Source organism: Delphinapterus leucas, chromosome 7 (genome assembly GCF_059928025.1).
Source record: "Delphinapterus leucas isolate spDelLeu-1000000601 "Yukka" chromosome 7, BTC_Dleu_Yukka2, whole genome shotgun sequence".
NCBI classification, from domain to species: Eukaryota; Metazoa; Chordata; class Mammalia; order Artiodactyla; family Monodontidae; genus Delphinapterus; species Delphinapterus leucas.
Genome location: NC_143135.1, coordinates 44,644,906 through 44,661,875, shown reverse-complemented (window position 1 = coordinate 44,661,875; position 16,970 = coordinate 44,644,906). Strand labels below are relative to the sequence as shown.

At 42.6% G+C, this 16,970-nt stretch overlaps 1 protein-coding gene and 1 non-coding gene across 2 annotated transcripts; both read right to left on the bottom strand.

Annotated features, from left to right (window-relative positions):
- Nucleotides 1–1,151: 1,151 nt before the first annotated feature.
- EIF4G2 (eukaryotic translation initiation factor 4 gamma 2) lies at nucleotides 1,152–16,372 on the bottom strand. The gene is made up of 24 exons (XM_089915858.1): nucleotides 16,362–16,372; nucleotides 15,817–16,019; nucleotides 15,199–15,344; nucleotides 13,767–13,831; nucleotides 13,363–13,428; nucleotides 12,564–12,704; nucleotides 11,929–12,031; nucleotides 11,063–11,194; nucleotides 10,906–10,972; nucleotides 10,669–10,820; nucleotides 9,843–9,953; nucleotides 9,577–9,660; nucleotides 9,397–9,495; nucleotides 8,982–9,123; nucleotides 8,731–8,891; nucleotides 8,234–8,347; nucleotides 7,507–7,632; nucleotides 7,248–7,352; nucleotides 6,944–7,159; nucleotides 6,600–6,858; nucleotides 6,063–6,267; nucleotides 5,695–5,906; nucleotides 5,486–5,607; nucleotides 1,152–3,650 (listed from the first exon to the last, which is right to left on the bottom strand). Exons 1-24 carry the CDS (start codon nucleotides 16,370–16,372, stop codon nucleotides 3,585–3,587), a joined length of 3,108 nt encoding a protein of 1,035 aa, XP_089771984.1. The 3' UTR covers nucleotides 1,152–3,584.
- LOC115803290 (small nucleolar RNA SNORD97) lies at nucleotides 8,039–8,181 on the bottom strand. The gene has a single exon (XR_004023976.1). It is a non-coding gene; the product is annotated as a small nucleolar RNA SNORD97 (small nucleolar RNA).
- Nucleotides 16,373–16,970: the final 598 nt, after the last annotated feature.

Genomic DNA, 16,970 nt, shown 5'->3' with positions numbered 1-16,970 from the left:
GATCACACTGCTAATAAGTGACAGGAATGAACCCTAGATCTACAGCTTAAGTCCAAGTTCTTTCCATTCCTCCTTTCTTCTATGTCCAGATCCTGCCATGTAGGATCATTTGTTAATTTGTGATTTGGTTTAACAAATACTTGAGTGCTTATGCATGCTAGGCACCAAGTTCTGGGGATCCAGCAGTGAACGAGACAGTCAAAAATGTCATGCTCCGCACATTCTGGAGGGAGTCAACTGCAAATACGCAGCACGTCACATAACAATGGTAGACGTGGAGATACCTACAGCAGGAAAGAGATGAAGGATGTGCTCAGCATTACATTTAAAATATGGTAGACAGGTGTGGCCCTTACTAATAAAGGTGGTATCTGAGCCAAGACTTGACAGGGGAAGAGAGCCAGTCATCCAGTTTTCCAGAGGGCAGCAGGAACAGAAAACCTCCAGTGCTTGGCATGTCCCAGGAACCTCAAAGGAGGCCAGAGTGGTGGGAACAGAATGAGCAAGAGCCAGTGGCAGGAAACAACCCGAGAAACAGGGTGCAGGTAAAGGCAGGGAGGAGGGGAGACTAGATCAGACCTAGGGCTGTGTAGATCAATTTTAAGTATTTCCACTTAAAAATCTAGGTTGAAAGTCGTTTTGGTGCATTTTGTCCTAAGCGAGTTTTGTTTTGAAGGATTCCTCTTCCTCTGGCTGCTGTGTTAGAGACTAAAAGGAGAGCAAGGGTAAAGCAGAGAATCCAGTTTGGGGTGGTGTGGTATCTAGGTGAGAAATGAGAGCCACAGCTGAAGAGGTGAGTTGTCCAATTTCTAATGTTTTGAAGGAAGAATTAACAAGATTTGATAACTGGACATTGGGTTTGACATCAGGCATTTGCCATTAGAGACTTAAGAAGGAACAGAGAGAGGAAGAAGGAAAACCAAGAGGTGTCCTGAAAAGAAGTCTCAAGAGTGATTTACTGTCAAATGCTTCCTAGATGATGAAAACATACTGGATAACAGGTAGCACTGGAGTTACTGGTGATCTTAAGTTTTGGTGTAGGAGTGAAGTGCAGCCTGTTTGGGGGGGTGGGGAAAGAGCTGGCAAAATGAAGGCAACCCTGTTTTGCTGTATTTTAAGGAAAGCCAACGTCGGCGGTAAGATGTGGAATCTTTTTTTTTTTTAATTTATTTACTTATTGGCTGTGCTGGGTCTTTGTTTCTGTGCGAGGGCTTTCTCTAGTTGTGTCAAGTGGGGGGTCACTCTTCATCGCGGTGCGCGGGCCTCTCACTCTCACGGCCTCTCGTTGCAGAGCACAGGCTCCAGACGCGCAGGCTCAGTAGTTGTAACGCACAGGCTTAGTTGCTCCGTGGCATGTGGCAACTTCCCAGACCAGGGCTTGAACCCATGTCCCCTGCATTGGCAGGCAGATTCTCAACCACTGCGCCACCAGGGAAGCCCGAAGATGCGGAATCTTATCTTTAAGATATGTCACTGTAGACTTAGTGTAGACAGTGTGCTGATACTAAAAGCATTATGTCCTTCATACAAGGCACATGCCCGGTACATCCAAATATTGTCATTCCATAGTATGGTTGGTTGTAAAACACCCTGTTCAGTGTTTTTTGAACAAGATCGGAGTGGGGAGGTGTTGCTCTTTAAGGGGCATCTGAGTTGTTCTTGAAGCACTGGTTGGGGGCACACAGGTCTGACTTCTGACAAGCTGCCACACACCACGTCGAACTCTGGGACTTCCTTTGGCCCAATTCTCTAGCTGAATTGGGAGAATTCTGGCTGTAAACTGAAGCCAAGGCCCACCTCTCTAACAAAAGAGGCCACATTTCCTGGGTTAAAAATCAGTTTCCCCCTTGGGGAGGGTTGGGCAGAGCGCCAGGAATGCCATTTATTTCTACAGCCTAGTAAAGTCAGCTTCTTGATATTCTATCTAAAGTTAATTTACACAAGTCTCCACTTAGCTTTAATTTCATGGTATTTACAATATCCACCAAAAGCTCTGAATCATGTTAGAACTTCAATGAAAAGGTCTGCTAGGGCACAGGGAGAGCTAGCTTCTGACGCCAAGAGGACACAAATACTGGTTTTACCTACCACCCCTCTCAGAGAATAAGCAGGTGCAACACTGAAGACAAAGGTTCTATCAGATTTAGCAGTATGGTGTATTACTGTCTGCCTAGAGGCTCCCTCCAAACCAAGTACAGGTTGCTCTTAGAAGCTAACACGAGCAACCAGGACTCCAGCAACACTTTCAAGAGCCCCTACCCAAGCCAAAGCCTGCCTAGGACTGTCACATTCCTAGGGCTGGTTAAACAAGGGCAATTTGAGCAAATGCTTATTAACTGGTTTCTGAAAATATATTTTAAACCTCCATGCAGGGCTTCAGTTGGCTTAAGGAGCCAGTTTTACTGGGCTACTCTGGGGTTTCAAGGGGGAACCTTCCTTGAAACAGGAACAATTACAATTACTGAGAATGATGATAGGATCGTTACACTTGTCTTGACCATGAGGGTGATGAACCTCTCAGTTCACCACATAGTTCAGTATGGTGACGAAAAGATAAATGTCACCAAGTTTGTCGTTATGCATTAGCAACGTCCCTCTGAAGTCATAAGACTTGTGATTCTCAGCACTGCCCTTGATTACAGGGATCGTGTATTGGTTACTTCCAGTAACATGACCTAAAGAGGAATAACCACCTTGAATTTTCTAATCAGAAAATTGTGAATTTCTGATTATGAATTAGAAGTTCCTAAGACAGACCTATCTCAAAACAAAACCTGTCAGTTCTTCATAAGTAGGTGCTACTTAAAGTCACACAACTATATCAAGTATCACAATGTTTATTGATAGATACAAGTATATAAAATCAGGGCATGAACATGACTTGATAAATTAAGTAGACTTAATTTCAATACTATAATAAGAGGGACCAATTCAAATTCTCACCATTTGTTTCACACCCACAAAGACCACTTCAAGGGCATTTACGATCTCTCAAAACTGATCAGTTTTGTGCAAGTAAACCATGTTTCTTTTAAAAAGACTTGTGCACTTGCCCAGGCTCAAGGATATTAAAATCTAGCACATAAAGCCCATTACTAGAGGTAGAAATACAGGCAATATACTATTACGGCAACAACCATCAATTACAGTTAAGAATTTTTCTGTAACAACCAAATGGATAATCAAATATTGCAACAACTCAAGTATTACTGAGCAAAGTGCATTTCTACAGTATTCAGTGTTGCTATTCAGTTTTCTAACTTAAAACAGCCTATGATAACTGGCAGCAAAGAAGGTCCTTGCAATAGACTGCCTCTGCTTGAGAACTTATGATGTAATTATTGCATGCTGCTAATATACTATCTAAACATTAAAGATACTCCTAAAATATTTGATGGTAGACTATGATTAAGACATTACACTACAAAAAAACCTTATGCAGAAGGAAATCCTAACTGACGTGCTTCTGCTTTAAATATTGTGAAAACATTACAGCGGAATGAATTTTCGCAGTGGTTAGGTCAAATGCAGTTACATCATAGCAACAGTATGTTTTGCACAATTTAAGGCTTTGGCTGGTTCTTTTAGTCAGCTTCTTCCTCTGATTCTTCTTCTTCAGCAGTTTCTAGCCAGGTTAGCCACTGATTCACCTGTAAATTTGTAATTTAATGAAATAAGTAGTACTTACAGAAGACAGAATAGCAGAATTTTTTATTCCAGATCGAACAAACAACCTACCTAAGGACAAAAGTTTTAGACAGTACCACACATTTTGTAATTGCAAACAGTCTTCAGAACCTACATTTGTGTATTAGCTGTAAGTTATTTTAAAGAATGGCTTAAGGACAGGAATAAAGACCCAGACGTAGAGAATGGACTTGAGGACAGAGAGGGGGAAGGGTAAGCTGGGACGAAGTGAGAGAGTAGAACTATACACTAACAAACGTAAAATAGCTAGCTAGCGGGAAGCAGCCACATAGCACAGAGAGATTGGCTTGGTGCTTTGTGTCCACCTAGAGGGGTGGGATAAGGAGGGTGGGAGGGAGACACAAGAGGGAGGGGATATGGAGATATACATATAGCTGATTCACTTTGTTATACAGCAGAAACTAATACAACACTGTAAAGCAATTATACTCCAATAAAGATGTTTAAAAAAAATGGCTTATTATTTGGATTTGGGATTACAAGCTGTTTAGGAACCGTCAACTTGGGTGTCGTTCTTTGACACCACTCCCATTACACTTCAGGACTGTTTTAATATGGGACAGTGGCTCCTCCCAAACTTAAATACATAAGCAATGCGGTGTGTGTGTGGGCGGGGTGGAAAGGCACACAGGACAACAAAGAAGATTCTGAGCAGTAGATCTCCAGCCCCACCCCGGACCTGTAGGATCAGATTCCCCAAGGACAAGACTACAGACAAATGCTGTGAGGATAATCCTCATGAAACTAGTTCCTGAACCTTAGGAATAAAGATACCATAGACCAGCATTTCTCAAAGCCTGGCCCCTAGAAAAATAGTATGAGAATCACCTGGGTTGTGTAACACACACATGCCTACTAAATCAGAATGTCTAGGATCAGACCTGGAACTTCCTTTTAAATTACTTTCCAGGTGATTAACGTATGCTGTGGAATCCCCTAACATACAAGTTCTTCCCCATGGCTAGAATTCTACTCCACTAAATAAGATAAAAAATCATGGTATGAGAAATCAGAAACAATCTCATGTTTACTGACAGTTAAAAAAATGTCTCAGGGGCTTCCCTGGTGGCACAGTGGTTGAGAGTCCGCCTGCCGATGCAGGGGACACGGGTTCGTGCCCCGGTCCGGGAAGATCCCACATGCCGCAGAGCAGCTGGGCCCGTGAGCCATGGCCGCTGAGCCTGCACATCCGGAGCCTGTGCTCCGCAACGGGAGAGGCCACAACAGTGAGAGGCCTGCGTACCGCAAAAAGAAAAAAAAAAGAAAAAGTCTCAATCCAATCGTGTACAATCACCCTATCTTTATAAGTAGCTTTACTTCTAAAAAGTGTTAGCCACCTCTAATCTAACAGCTTAGACACTACTAGGATTGAAGCCTTTTATTCCATAGCTTTACTTCATTTTGCTAACTGCCTACTTTACCACAGCTTTTTTTTTTTTTTTTTTTTGCGGTATGTGGGCCTCTCACTGTTGTGGCCTCTCCCGTTGCAGAGCACAGGCTCCGGACGCGCAGGCTCAGCGGCCATGGCTCACGGGCCCAGCCGCTCCATGGCATGTGGGATCTTCCCGGACCGGGGCACGAACCCGTGTCCCCTGCATCAGCAGGCGGACTCTCAACCACTGCGCCACCAGGGAAGCCCTACCACAGCTTTTAATAGTGAAGAATCACATGTATGTACAAATTACCAGGACTATTTTGCTTGTATTTCAACTTTAAAAGGCTCATTATAAAACAATACCAACTGGAAAAAGCACACCAAATTTCTCTCAAGATTTACCTGGAACAAAGCCTTGCCTTTCCCTGGAAACTCTTGGGTTATGTCTTCTTTCCAAGCCAAGAAAGCTTCTTCTTCAATAATCTCCATGTCATAGAAGTGAACAAAAAAGCGGAGTAACATGCCTAAAAGACAAAATGTAACCCCATTATTTAGTGTGCTGTTTAAGAATTGCCCCTCACTCATCATTCTTCTGATGTTGGTCCTCTCACCTTTCGGGAAGTTGCTATTGTAGCAGTGCACCTGAAGAGCATAGAGGGCACTGACTTGTAGATCAACGTGATCATGAAGGAATTTCTGCATTACTGGCTTGAAGGAAAGAAGCAGTTGTTTTTCCTGCTCTAACTGTTCTTTGGAAGGAGCAGAGGAAGAATCTGTTTCATCACTGGGTGGGTTTACTTCACTAGAAATGTACTGTAAGAAGCTGCACAGAAAGAGGTCTTGTTAGAACCTCAAAATGAATTTTCTAGCTCAAGAAACAGACAATTCTTAGTCCCTTGCCTTGTAGATTTTTTTCTAGGAAACAAAACACAGGTTAACTCTCTACTAAATGTAGAAAACCACAACTCTGTTATCTTACCTAGTCATTAAGATGTTCACAAATCCTTTATCTACATGAAGTTTGGGAGAGATGTTATCTTTAATCCACTTATATATGGTTTGAGGAGATGGATCCAACTTTATTTGCTTTAACAGTTCCTTCTCCAATTTGAGGAGTGGGAATAAGAAACTCAGTCCCTTTCCTTCCAAGATCTCCAACATGCGGTCCTTATTCTGATCGATTTCTGAAGAGACAAAGCCATTCCCATCATCAGGTAGTTCATTTTACCTATGTTGGTCTAGAAAACTGCTCTACAAATGATTTTCCAAATGCACAAGATTCATGTAAAATAATAAGGAACTAACCTAGCAAAGGAAACCCAGTATTTGGACCAAATGAAAACAGTTAAATCATAATAACCTCTTCTTTTTATAAAGATGAAGTCTGTCTGTGGGAATGCTTACTGTTATCTGGACAGGATAATCACACTGACCTATATAAATTCACTCAGGGTACTAAGGAATCCCCAGATTTAGTATTAAAAATAAACAAAAAAAATCCCCAGCATTCTCTTACCTGGGAGCATTTTCTGCATATTGACCTTGCTTTGTTGGAAAAGCTCTGTTAACCATTCTCGATCTTGTAATTTAGCTAATTGCTGAAGACAAAGTAAGAAGAGAGGAAAATGGGTGCCACTTTCCAGTGGTTGAGCTAGTTCTGAAATGCTCACCAGCTCCGAAATAATAGCACGAGCTGCAAACTGTGCTAAATATGATTTCACCAAGGGGATGTCAACCTCCAGTTTGGGGCACTGGTCCAATACATTCAGGAAAGCCTTAGAAGGAATATATAACAGTCAGTTTTATTAGTTTCCAAATTTGAAAGGCAAGAGTTCTTATGGAATCCGGAAAGTATTCTACCTGCATGAAGTTGTCACTTGTGGCTATCCCCTCCTGTTTGAGTAAACTGATCAAAGAACTTGCTTTTTCTTTATCTTCATCACTTCTGTCTAGTGACAGGATGATTACTTTGCTTAACATCTCGGGGAGAAAGTGTTTAGGAGCCCTCATCTCTCTTACACCACTGACAGCTTCGTTTGCATTCCCACTATTCAGATATTCGGTTACAACAGTTTCCTGAAAAGAACAAAGTCCAAATATCTTTAGAGTTTTCCTATCTCAAATACACTCCATGAACCAGACTATGGGACTATTTGAGACTTACGGTTAATTTAAGCAGTTCTTCCTTTGACGGTGGTGGCTTTTTACTGGTCTTGGCAGGCTTTTCCTGAATAAGTGGTGGGTTAGTTTTGAGACCAAGCTGAGGTGTCTAAAAAACAGCAAAATGGTAAATTATGAATGTTTAATATTTATTATTAAAAAGGAGCTTATGAAGTTAAGAGAGAAGACATAAAAAAGCAGCCTTCAGACATCTTCAGAAAGTACTGGAATGACAGAAAACACTGTCATGCTACAGTGCATACCTGTCCCAGAGGTGGTGTTTGAGTGCGCGGTGGTTGTGCACTGGGAGGAATCATAGTTATCTGGGGCTGAAGCTTTGGCACTTGATTTTTATTCATTAGGAAAGACTGAGCAGGCCTCAGGCTAATCTAGAATTGCAAACAAATCAGAACAGATATCCAAGTTAACAAGCAGTTAGCTAACATTAAATGCAACACTCCAACATCCTAAAGTTAATTCAGCATACACAAGCATGATAGAATCTATGGCAGAAATTTAAATATCTTAAATAACTAAACAGGTTACTCCATGTTATTAGGTTTAATTTCTGGCAAGAAAACTAAAGATCTGATGCACACAAAAATAAAATACTGTTATAAATCTTATACCAGAATTCTCCAAGGATTAGCATCACTAAAATATTAAAAACCAGAAAATTTAATTAAGAGTTTAGAAAACATTTTACTCTATTCTAAGTCATTCTATTTGCAGGGAAGTCACAATAAAAATCTCATCAACCATTTTCCTTGCTCTAACTGAAGACTTTTAAGGCATTTGCCCTCATATCTCATAATCTTCACTCATAGGATGCTGGACATCCAAAGAAAGAAAAAATAGTACAGAAAAGAGAGAAAGAAGGTAAAGAATTCCAGCATTAAGTCCTCTTAATAACGCGTCTTTTTATAATCATCGGGCAATAGATTTCTGAATTGACAAACTATGGTATATAAGTAACATAGGCAAGTGTACCTCATCTGCATTAAGCTGTCCTTTCTTAGAAAACCGAGGTGGCATATCCTTCGACTGTCCTTGCAGCTGGGATAAGAGTCCCTGACTCTGGTTATGGTAGAGCTGGCTTAGCCCCTATTTCAGAAAGAGAGAAAGAAAGTCTAGATAAAAAGGGGTCCACAAATTATGGTAATCAAGTACCAAAGGGATGAGGCCAAGCCATAGGAAAGCTTAACTGAATTTGCCCAGAGAAAGTAAAAGGTGAAACAGGAAGAATAAATATCTAACCTAACTTACATAAAGCGATGTGACTTTACTAATACTTTACTAATCTTAAGGATAAGCATTTTACCCAGTTTGAAATAACTGTCAACACATATAAATTTGGTTTAGAAAAACACACATTGTTTTTAGGTTTCCTAGACCTGAAATATCTGTCCTTTTAAAAAACCAAATCTATTCATATACATTCCAAGATTTAATACCTGTTGCCTAAACATCCTTAAATGTTTTCTTACCTGGCTTTTCATAAACTTGCCTCCCATCTCCCCAAACTGCGATTGTGTGGGAGGCATGATGTGTCCCCCATGGCCATTGAAGAGCTGATTTGAACGATGACGCCCCATGGTGGGTGAAAATCTATCCTGGATAACTCCTGGACCAGTACCAATTCCGCTACCTTAAAATACAGACATGAAGAACTCTTTACTATTAAAATGTTAAAACTCAGTTTTTAATGTAACCAAACCACTATTTTGTTCAAAATCACCTGGCATTTGTCCAAACATATCAGCAAGTCCTCCAAGTGGGTCCCTATCCATTTTCATCCTGGGTGGCATGAACGGTCCCTCCAGAAAGAAATCACTTCTCATCCCTTGAGCCATGGGAGCAGGAATAAACACTCCTAGATCCTTCAGAAATAAAGTGAATAAACACTTATTTCTGAACACTGTTTTACATAAAACTAAACTTCTTATATTGGGAAAACTAGAAATACTTCCCTGGGCTATTAAGAGTGCTATTTATATAATTTCTATAAACAACTTCTTCTCTCAAAAGGGCATACAAGACACCATAAACATTAAGCTCTACTGGTAAGATGAGACAGTCTCAAAAAGTTTAAGGTCGTCTTAGTGCTATTATAAACTTAAAACCCACTTGATTAAAAACAAAGCAAAACTTACTTTTACTGCATCTTGACGGATTTGATTGATCGTCTTTGGTCCATTGTCAAGAAAAGCCTTGCGAGGAACCCAATGGTGTTCTCTCAACTCTACGGTATCCTTTAATATAAAGAGTTTTAATAAGTATTATTTTAACATTCCTAAACAGAGAGTCAGCATACCTAAAGAAACCAGTTTTACCTGCAGCAGGAAACGAATCCTCGCCGGCAATTCCTTACTTAACATCAAGGAGCACATTCGGGCAAAGTACTGATCCATTAAGGACTGAAAGAAAAAAAAAAAAACCACTTTCAGAAGAAAACGCTAAAGGCAAATGTGTACTATTTAAGGCTTCTAAGTATTATCAAGGTTAATGACTAATAGCTATCCTCTACATCACAAAAATAGATTTGATTTGAATAAATATCAAGACAAGCTTACACTGTTTCTGTCAGCAACACACATACCTTGGCTCGTTCATGGTCTAACCTAGGTCCCACTGTCCTCATTATCTGACAGAGGCACTCCAAATCCTCTCCCATATCTTTGAGTTGGACTCTCTTCTTTTTTTCCAAAAGCTACCAAAAGAAACAAATGTCACATGTTTATAAATCCTTCTTGGGGGTCTTCCCTGGTGGCGCAGTGGTTAAGAATCCGCCTGCCAATGCAGGGGACACAGGTTCGAGCCCTGGTCTGGGAAGATCCCACATGCCACGGAGCAACTAAGCCCGTGCGCCACAACTACCAAGCTTGCGCTCTAGAACCCTAAAGCCACAACTACTGAAGCCCAAGTGCCTAGAGCGTGTGGTCTGCAACAAGAGAAGCCACCGCAATGAAAAGCCTGCGCACCTCGAAGAAGAGTAGCCCCTGCTCACCCCAACTAGAGAAAGCCCGCACACAGCAACAAAGACCCGACACAGCCAAAAATAAATAAATAAAATAATCTAAAAAATAAAAATAAATCCTTCTTGGTTTAGATGTAGCACTTTCCCTTAAGTTTGCATTGACTCATAGTTCCTACAGTGTCTAGTATAGAACTCTTTATCTGGTTTCTGTTGAAGACATCCCTCCAAACCGAGCAACTTACACATAGGTAGGCAATCAGTTCTACCCCTACCTCGCAAAACATACTGCATATTTACAACATTTAAATAACAATTTTGCTGGCAATCTGAAATATTTAGCCTACCAATACTCTCACATGGCAAAGTTATAAATTATAATTGACCCATTTCCCCCAAATAACGATGTACCCAGTGATTACTATAAGCTTGCATTCCCACTCATACTTACTGTTTTGATGCACTTATGAAGGATAGATTCATGAATAAGATCAAGCTTTCCAAGTTCTCCAATGAATTTGATGTTCCCCAACATCTTGATCTTAGCAATGGCTCTCTGTTCCTCCTCCTCGGGGAGGAGGGGATTTTCACGCTTATCATAGACTGAAATAAGAAAGAATAAACTCAACATTCAGAATTAAGTTGAACATATACAGTAAGTACTACATAGTACCAAACAAATTCTCACCATCAACATTTCTGGTTCGGTTTTCAAATTCATCTTGTAATTTGGAAATTAGGAGGCGTCTGAATGTCTATTGGAAACAAAAGACGCTTTTGTCAGGGCTTGCTAATGAAACCTTTTCAAATCACCTTTAAATAAGCAAGCAAACACTACCACTTACTGTGCTTTGCTTCTGTCCTGGCTGACCCTCTGCTGCTGGGCCATCAAAGTTTGGTGCATCTTCTGCCAATCGCAGACATAGCTGAGCATACAGTGAGCTATACTTTGGCTCTTCTAGGGCTTTGTCCACAATCTAAAATAAATGACTTTTTAAAACTAAATATGACAACTTCTGAAAAAACCTTTCTTTATAACTTAATGCTTCCTCGTAGTCTTAAGGATCTTGAATCTCACAAATTTCTGACAAATTCTCTATGCCTCATCCATAACCTGGAAATAAGAACATCTCTCTTGTGTAAGGCTTATTGTGTACACTAAATCAGGTGAGGCATGTAAAGTGCTTTAGCACACAGCCTAGAAAAATATAAGCACTTAAATTTTGTAAGCTATTGCAGTGTACCAAAGAAGTCTAATTACACAGATCTCATATTAGCAAAACCCTCCCCCCTCAGGAGTTGAAATTATCTTGGAAAAACTATAAACAGATGCTAGAATCACATCAACTATCATAAAACTCATTTCCAAAACCAAAATATGGCATTTTTCACATAAGGAAAAACAAAGCAAAAACCCCCTTAATAGCCTAATAACCCAATTAACCCTGCAACACAACACATACAATTTAAAATGACCTCTTAAGTCTGATACCATTAAAAGTTAGTGCTTTTCTAAAAAAAAAAAAAAGAAAAAAAAAACCCCACCAGTGTTCAGAGATACATACATCTAATGGGTAACTCACACCTCAGTTTTAAGCAATAATGCAAATCTAAAAAACAACAACACACACACACACACACACACACACCCCAACCTGGGTTAAATCTTTTCCTCTCCCTTTCGGTTATTAAGCCAACTTATTTAACTTACCAGCAGTATGACCCCTTTAAGGATGAGTTTAGACTCTACACCCACATTGAGGAGCTCAAGGCATAGCTTGTCAAACTTCTCAGGAGTAAGCTTATTTAGTATGCTAGGAAAAGAGGATTCAGACTAGGTATCAGCCAACACACAAGGAATTATTTAGTTGAAAAATCGCCTTTAAATTATGTTCATTTTTTCCCCCATCACTTTCCCCTTTAATATCAAGACATATTCTTCTTAACCCATCTAACCAAAATTGAAATAAACCTGTTATTTAAAATATATCTACCTAATTGGAGGGTCCCCAGCTGTTGGACAAGAAACTCATCCTCAAAACCAAGGCTAGATACAGGAGCTAAAACCGTTATGTTCTGTGCATCACTGGGTACACAGCAGGCATAGGAAATGTCAGCACAATGGGCTTGTGCATTTTAACCCAATGACTGAAAGCAACTAACTGAGCCCCAAAACACTGATGTGTCAATTTTCAGCTTAAAACTGTCAACACTGGCATTCATTAAAATAGACTTAGGGCATGAACATTACCTTCTAAGTAATACAGCATACACACAAAAGAAACACAGTTAATCCATTTCTTCCCTCCTTTTATTTAAAGGACAAAACAGCCCCAATAAACTTACCCTCTTACTTTCCTGAAGATTGCATCATGTCGTTCTTTTTCATTTGCGGAGTTGTTTGCTGCGGAGTTGTCATCTCGTCTAGTGCTTCGTGCAGGAATCCATTTCTGAGCGTTTTGCCCTGGGGTTTTCCCCAGGAACTCGCTAGTAAAAAATTAAGAAAATAAAGATTAAGACAACTTGAAACATAGCATCCACTCACATATCAAATGTCATACAGATCAGAAATCCCTCTAACAGAAAAAAGAGTTTAGGTTTTTCTCAACTTCCCTTACAACTAAGCAACTCACAATCAGTGGTTCTCAAACAATATTGCATATCAGAATCACCTGAAGGGCTTGTTGAACGATTCCTAGGCCCACCCCAGTTTCTGCTTTAGTGGGTCTGGGGTAAGGCCCGATAATTTGCATTTCTAAGCTCCCAGGTGATGCCAGTGTTGCTGGTCCAGGAGCCACACCACAAGAACCAACATCTTCTAATGTCTCATGACCATGTTATATGCATACAGATTTACTACCACAATTTAGTATGGACAATAATGGCTGGCTTCAGAAACAACATCAGTGAAAGTAATCCAAAGTGTAACAGGATAAAATAGCAGTTGAGAATGTCAACTCATATTAGACGGTTTGGCTAAGAAATAATTAAGAACTGATATTCTAAATTTAGGACATGTAACAGAAATCATACCCATTAAGATAGGATTCCTAATGCCTTATTAACTATGCTGTAATGCATTAGAAACACCATTAACCTAAATCTGTTATTTACAGAAGTCATTCTTTTCACATGTTTACTATACCTGTTGCCAGCAGTCTTGGGATAGTGCTGAGGTGCACCCCTACTTCCTCCTCCGCCCGAAGAAGCACTATTTAACAGAAAAACTTTTTTTTAAAAAAAAAGTATACCCCAAGTATATTTCACTCAAAAAAGATAAACGATCTCTTTAATTATTCTGCATTTCAGTAATTACACCACAGATGAAGACTGAACTTAGGCCCAATGGAAACCCAAGTAATTAATTACATTTATTCTTCAGATAGCAAATAGAAAACAATGACAATTTTAGGGCTTTAAAAAAAATGTACACTGCACATTATAAATTAAACCTGCAGCACAATTAAATCAGAATTACTTGGTGTGGTTATTCCTTTGGTTTTCTAATTAGTCTTGTCACAATAATTGCCAAAATAAATCTACACATACCTGAAACGAGAAGCACCCCCTTCTGCAATCGCACTCTCCACTTTGGCGGCTTGACAACGAAGAATCTTCAAAAGAATAATATTAATGGATGGGGTGGGGAGGGAAGGGGATGGGAGAAATGAAAAACCTAGAATGAGAAAGAGTACCAAAATTAGACACTATCATACAAATCTGTAAACCCGCTTCAATTACAATTTATTTCAGAGCCTGACACTGCAGTTGATTGACCTTACACTGCATTGCAGATCTCATAAGACTAAAATAGAATGTACTCGAAACACAAATGGACAATAAAATTTTATTTTGTTTACCACCTGGAAATTCTCGTGTTCAAGGACGCAAGGAAGTGCCTACATAGAAATGTAAGAACCTCTCAAATGCTAAGAACCTATCCTTAAGAAAGCCACATTCTACCTCCTTTACAGCTGAGCACTGAGATCAGTAATAGACAATCTAACTCTTAACAAGACGGGCACGTCCTGGGAAAACAGTTTTAAGTTTTCACTGCCTCAACAACGAACTACACTGAATAAGGGGTAACTGAAGACGGCTTTCCCCACTGTTCACTCTTAACTGGGCGCACAGGGCCCGTCAGAAGACCGGGACCACAACATGGCAGCAGGAACCTCCGCCCCCTTTTTTCCTTTCCTGGGAACAAAAGAGCAGTGGATTCCTCCCACCCAGGCCCGAGTTAGGGAAGTGCTTCCGACAGCCTCTCGCGAAGCCGCCGTGGGGAAGCCTCGGGGAGGAGTGGAGGCCGCCCCCGCGGCCCGGCTCTTTGTTCTCAAGCAGGAAGGCGGCCTCCTTCCCACCCGCCGCCTCCAGCGGCCCCCTCCCACCCATAAATCCCCGAGGAACTGACAGCCGCCTCGCTGCTCCCTCCCCACCCGACAAAAACTCAAAAACCCTCGCTTCCCTTCCTCTCCCGTCGCAGGCAGGGCTCGCCAGGCAGGCCCTTCGCTTCTCCACCAAGGGCAGCCCGGCCGCTCCCCGCCGGCCCCAGGCCTCATACACCTCCTCCCCGCCGGGAGGCCGGGCTCCGGTACTCCTCCGCCTCGGCTGGTCCCGCGCCAACGGCCGGGCCCTCCCCGCCGGCCCGCGTCCCTCCCCCCAGCTCGCACCGCCCCGCCACGCTCTCCCCGTCGGAGCACACCCGCGCCCGGGCTCCGGCTCCGCGGGGAACAGCCGCCGACAACCACAAGACGTCCGGGGGCCACCAAGTTCCTTCTACTCCGTCAGCAACGGGAAGGGAGAACAAAGGGGAAGAATTTTCAGGTGCCCGAAGCGCGGACGAAACACTAGAAAGGGGTCGCCCCGCCCGGTTCCGCCTGCGGCCGCCATTTTGTACCGCTCGAGAAGAAGCGGGCAGGGGCGGCGGCCATTTTAGAGCGCTTCACTCGGCGGCGGCGCCGGCGGCACCGGCTCCACTCACCTTCACCGAGAACTCAGCAGCTGCCACTGCAGCTGCCCCCTCAGGATCCGGTCGTCGGGGACGGGCGGGGAAGGGAGGGGGAGGGGAACGGAAAACAAAAAAGGGGGAGGGAAGGGGGAGGAAGGAGTCGGGACTGGCTTGAAACTCTCAGCTCAAAAGAGTCGCTCCTGCAGCCTCCGCCCGATTCTCGCCGCCACCTCCATAGAGCTCCGACTTGCTGCTGGCGCTGAGGCGTGTCTGAACCCGAACTTATCACTCTAGGGCAGCCGAACCCACCAGAGCCGCCCCGAATGGCTCCTTTGTCACCCAATCAGCGACCCGGCTTCTGTCTGCCGCCAATCAGCGCAGGGCGGCGGGGAGGAGCCACAGGGCCAAGCTCGGTTGCGGCGCAGCCCCTCCGCAGTGCGCAAAGCCATATTCGCGAAGGCTCTGAGGCCAAGCCAGTGGCGTAAGGGGAACTGAGCACCGTCGGGTTGCGGCCCATTTGCGTAAAGTCCTAGAGCCCTTTGAGTCTGCGTTGGTGTGGCTGCCTTGTCTTCCTCCTGTCTCTTTGTTCCTGGAGCCTGTATCCCATGCTCGAGATATACAGCTTCCAGCCCCTCTACCTCGTTATCTCACTGGGAATGTGGGAAGGAAGCTCGCCCTTCCACCCGGCCCTGTCCTTGGCGTGTGCGAGCTCTGCTTTTCCTAGCGCCCCCGAGGAGCCGAGATTGCCCCTCGCAGGCTGGGCCTCCCTGGGACGGGCCTGTAGGGCTAAGGCCTGGCGCCCCCGCGGCGCTGCGCCGGGAATCGTTGGTCTCCAGGTGCTCGGCTTCAGCAGCCTTTAGGTCGGGGAGCCGGGAGAGTAGCGTTCAGGAGAAAAGACGATGCATCTCCAAGCGTTAAAAGAGCTTTATTCAGTTCCCTATTGATTCCACCCCCTGCTGAGTGAATGAGAAAGGGATGAAAGGAAGGGGTTTATTGTCTTTGTACCTCACTAAAGAAGCAGCTTTTCCCAAAGGAATGTCCTGCCAGCGGTCACGGAGGAAGACCTAGAATATACCAGAATTCTTTGGAAGAAGTGTTTGCGGAGGGCGGGAGTCTGGAGGATTTTAATTGCCAGCTCCTGATTTGTTTGTTTTTTAAGCACTTTGAAGACTGACAGCCGTATATTTCCATTTTACCGAAGGTCCATCCTAACAAATAGGATTAGGCTTTTCAAAGCCGGCAGGTTGCACTATTTATACTTCTCGGCTAATATTTTAAGGGAGAGTTGCAGTAAAATGAAGTATTCCATCGTTTACGACATTTTAGCTATACAAAAATGGAGTCATATTTCCATATACTTAACAGAAATGTCTCCATCTTCATCTTGAATATAGTTCTTGATATAATGTGTAATCTAAAGGAAGAAACTGTGTGTGTGGGGGGGGGGGTGTTTTAACGTGGATGACGTTTAAAGAAAGTGTCCAACAAAGGGCAGGATTTCCAAGGATTCAAACCTGTTTGACATGTCAACAGCTTTGGGGTTGAAAGTACCTACTCCTCAATACGATTTTCAACCGAGGTGCCAGTTTTTCCTAGGACATTTACACCTGATTGTGGAAGGGTGTGGTGGGCCCTGAAGGTTTCTTACACAATTCCAGGATCTTTAGCTCTTTGCCAGTGTATTAGGCTGATCATTCCCCCTCATTATTATATTTTTCTAAAATTATTGCTATCAAGTCAAGTTCACTTGAACTTTAACAACTAGAAAAGATATTCTCACCCTTGGAGTTAGTTACATGTAAAAA

Excerpts from the sequence above, each read along its gene's own strand:
- EIF4G2 (XM_089915858.1), bottom strand. Across the intron at positions 8,892-8,981 it reads TATGTTTGGACAAATGCCAG|GTAGCGGAATTGGTACTGGT; the intron begins GTGATTTTGAAC and ends CTGTATTTTAAG. Across the intron at positions 8,348-8,730 it reads GCAAGTTTATGAAAAGCCAG|GGGCTAAGCCAGCTCTACCA; the intron begins GTAAGAAAACAT and ends TTTCTGAAATAG.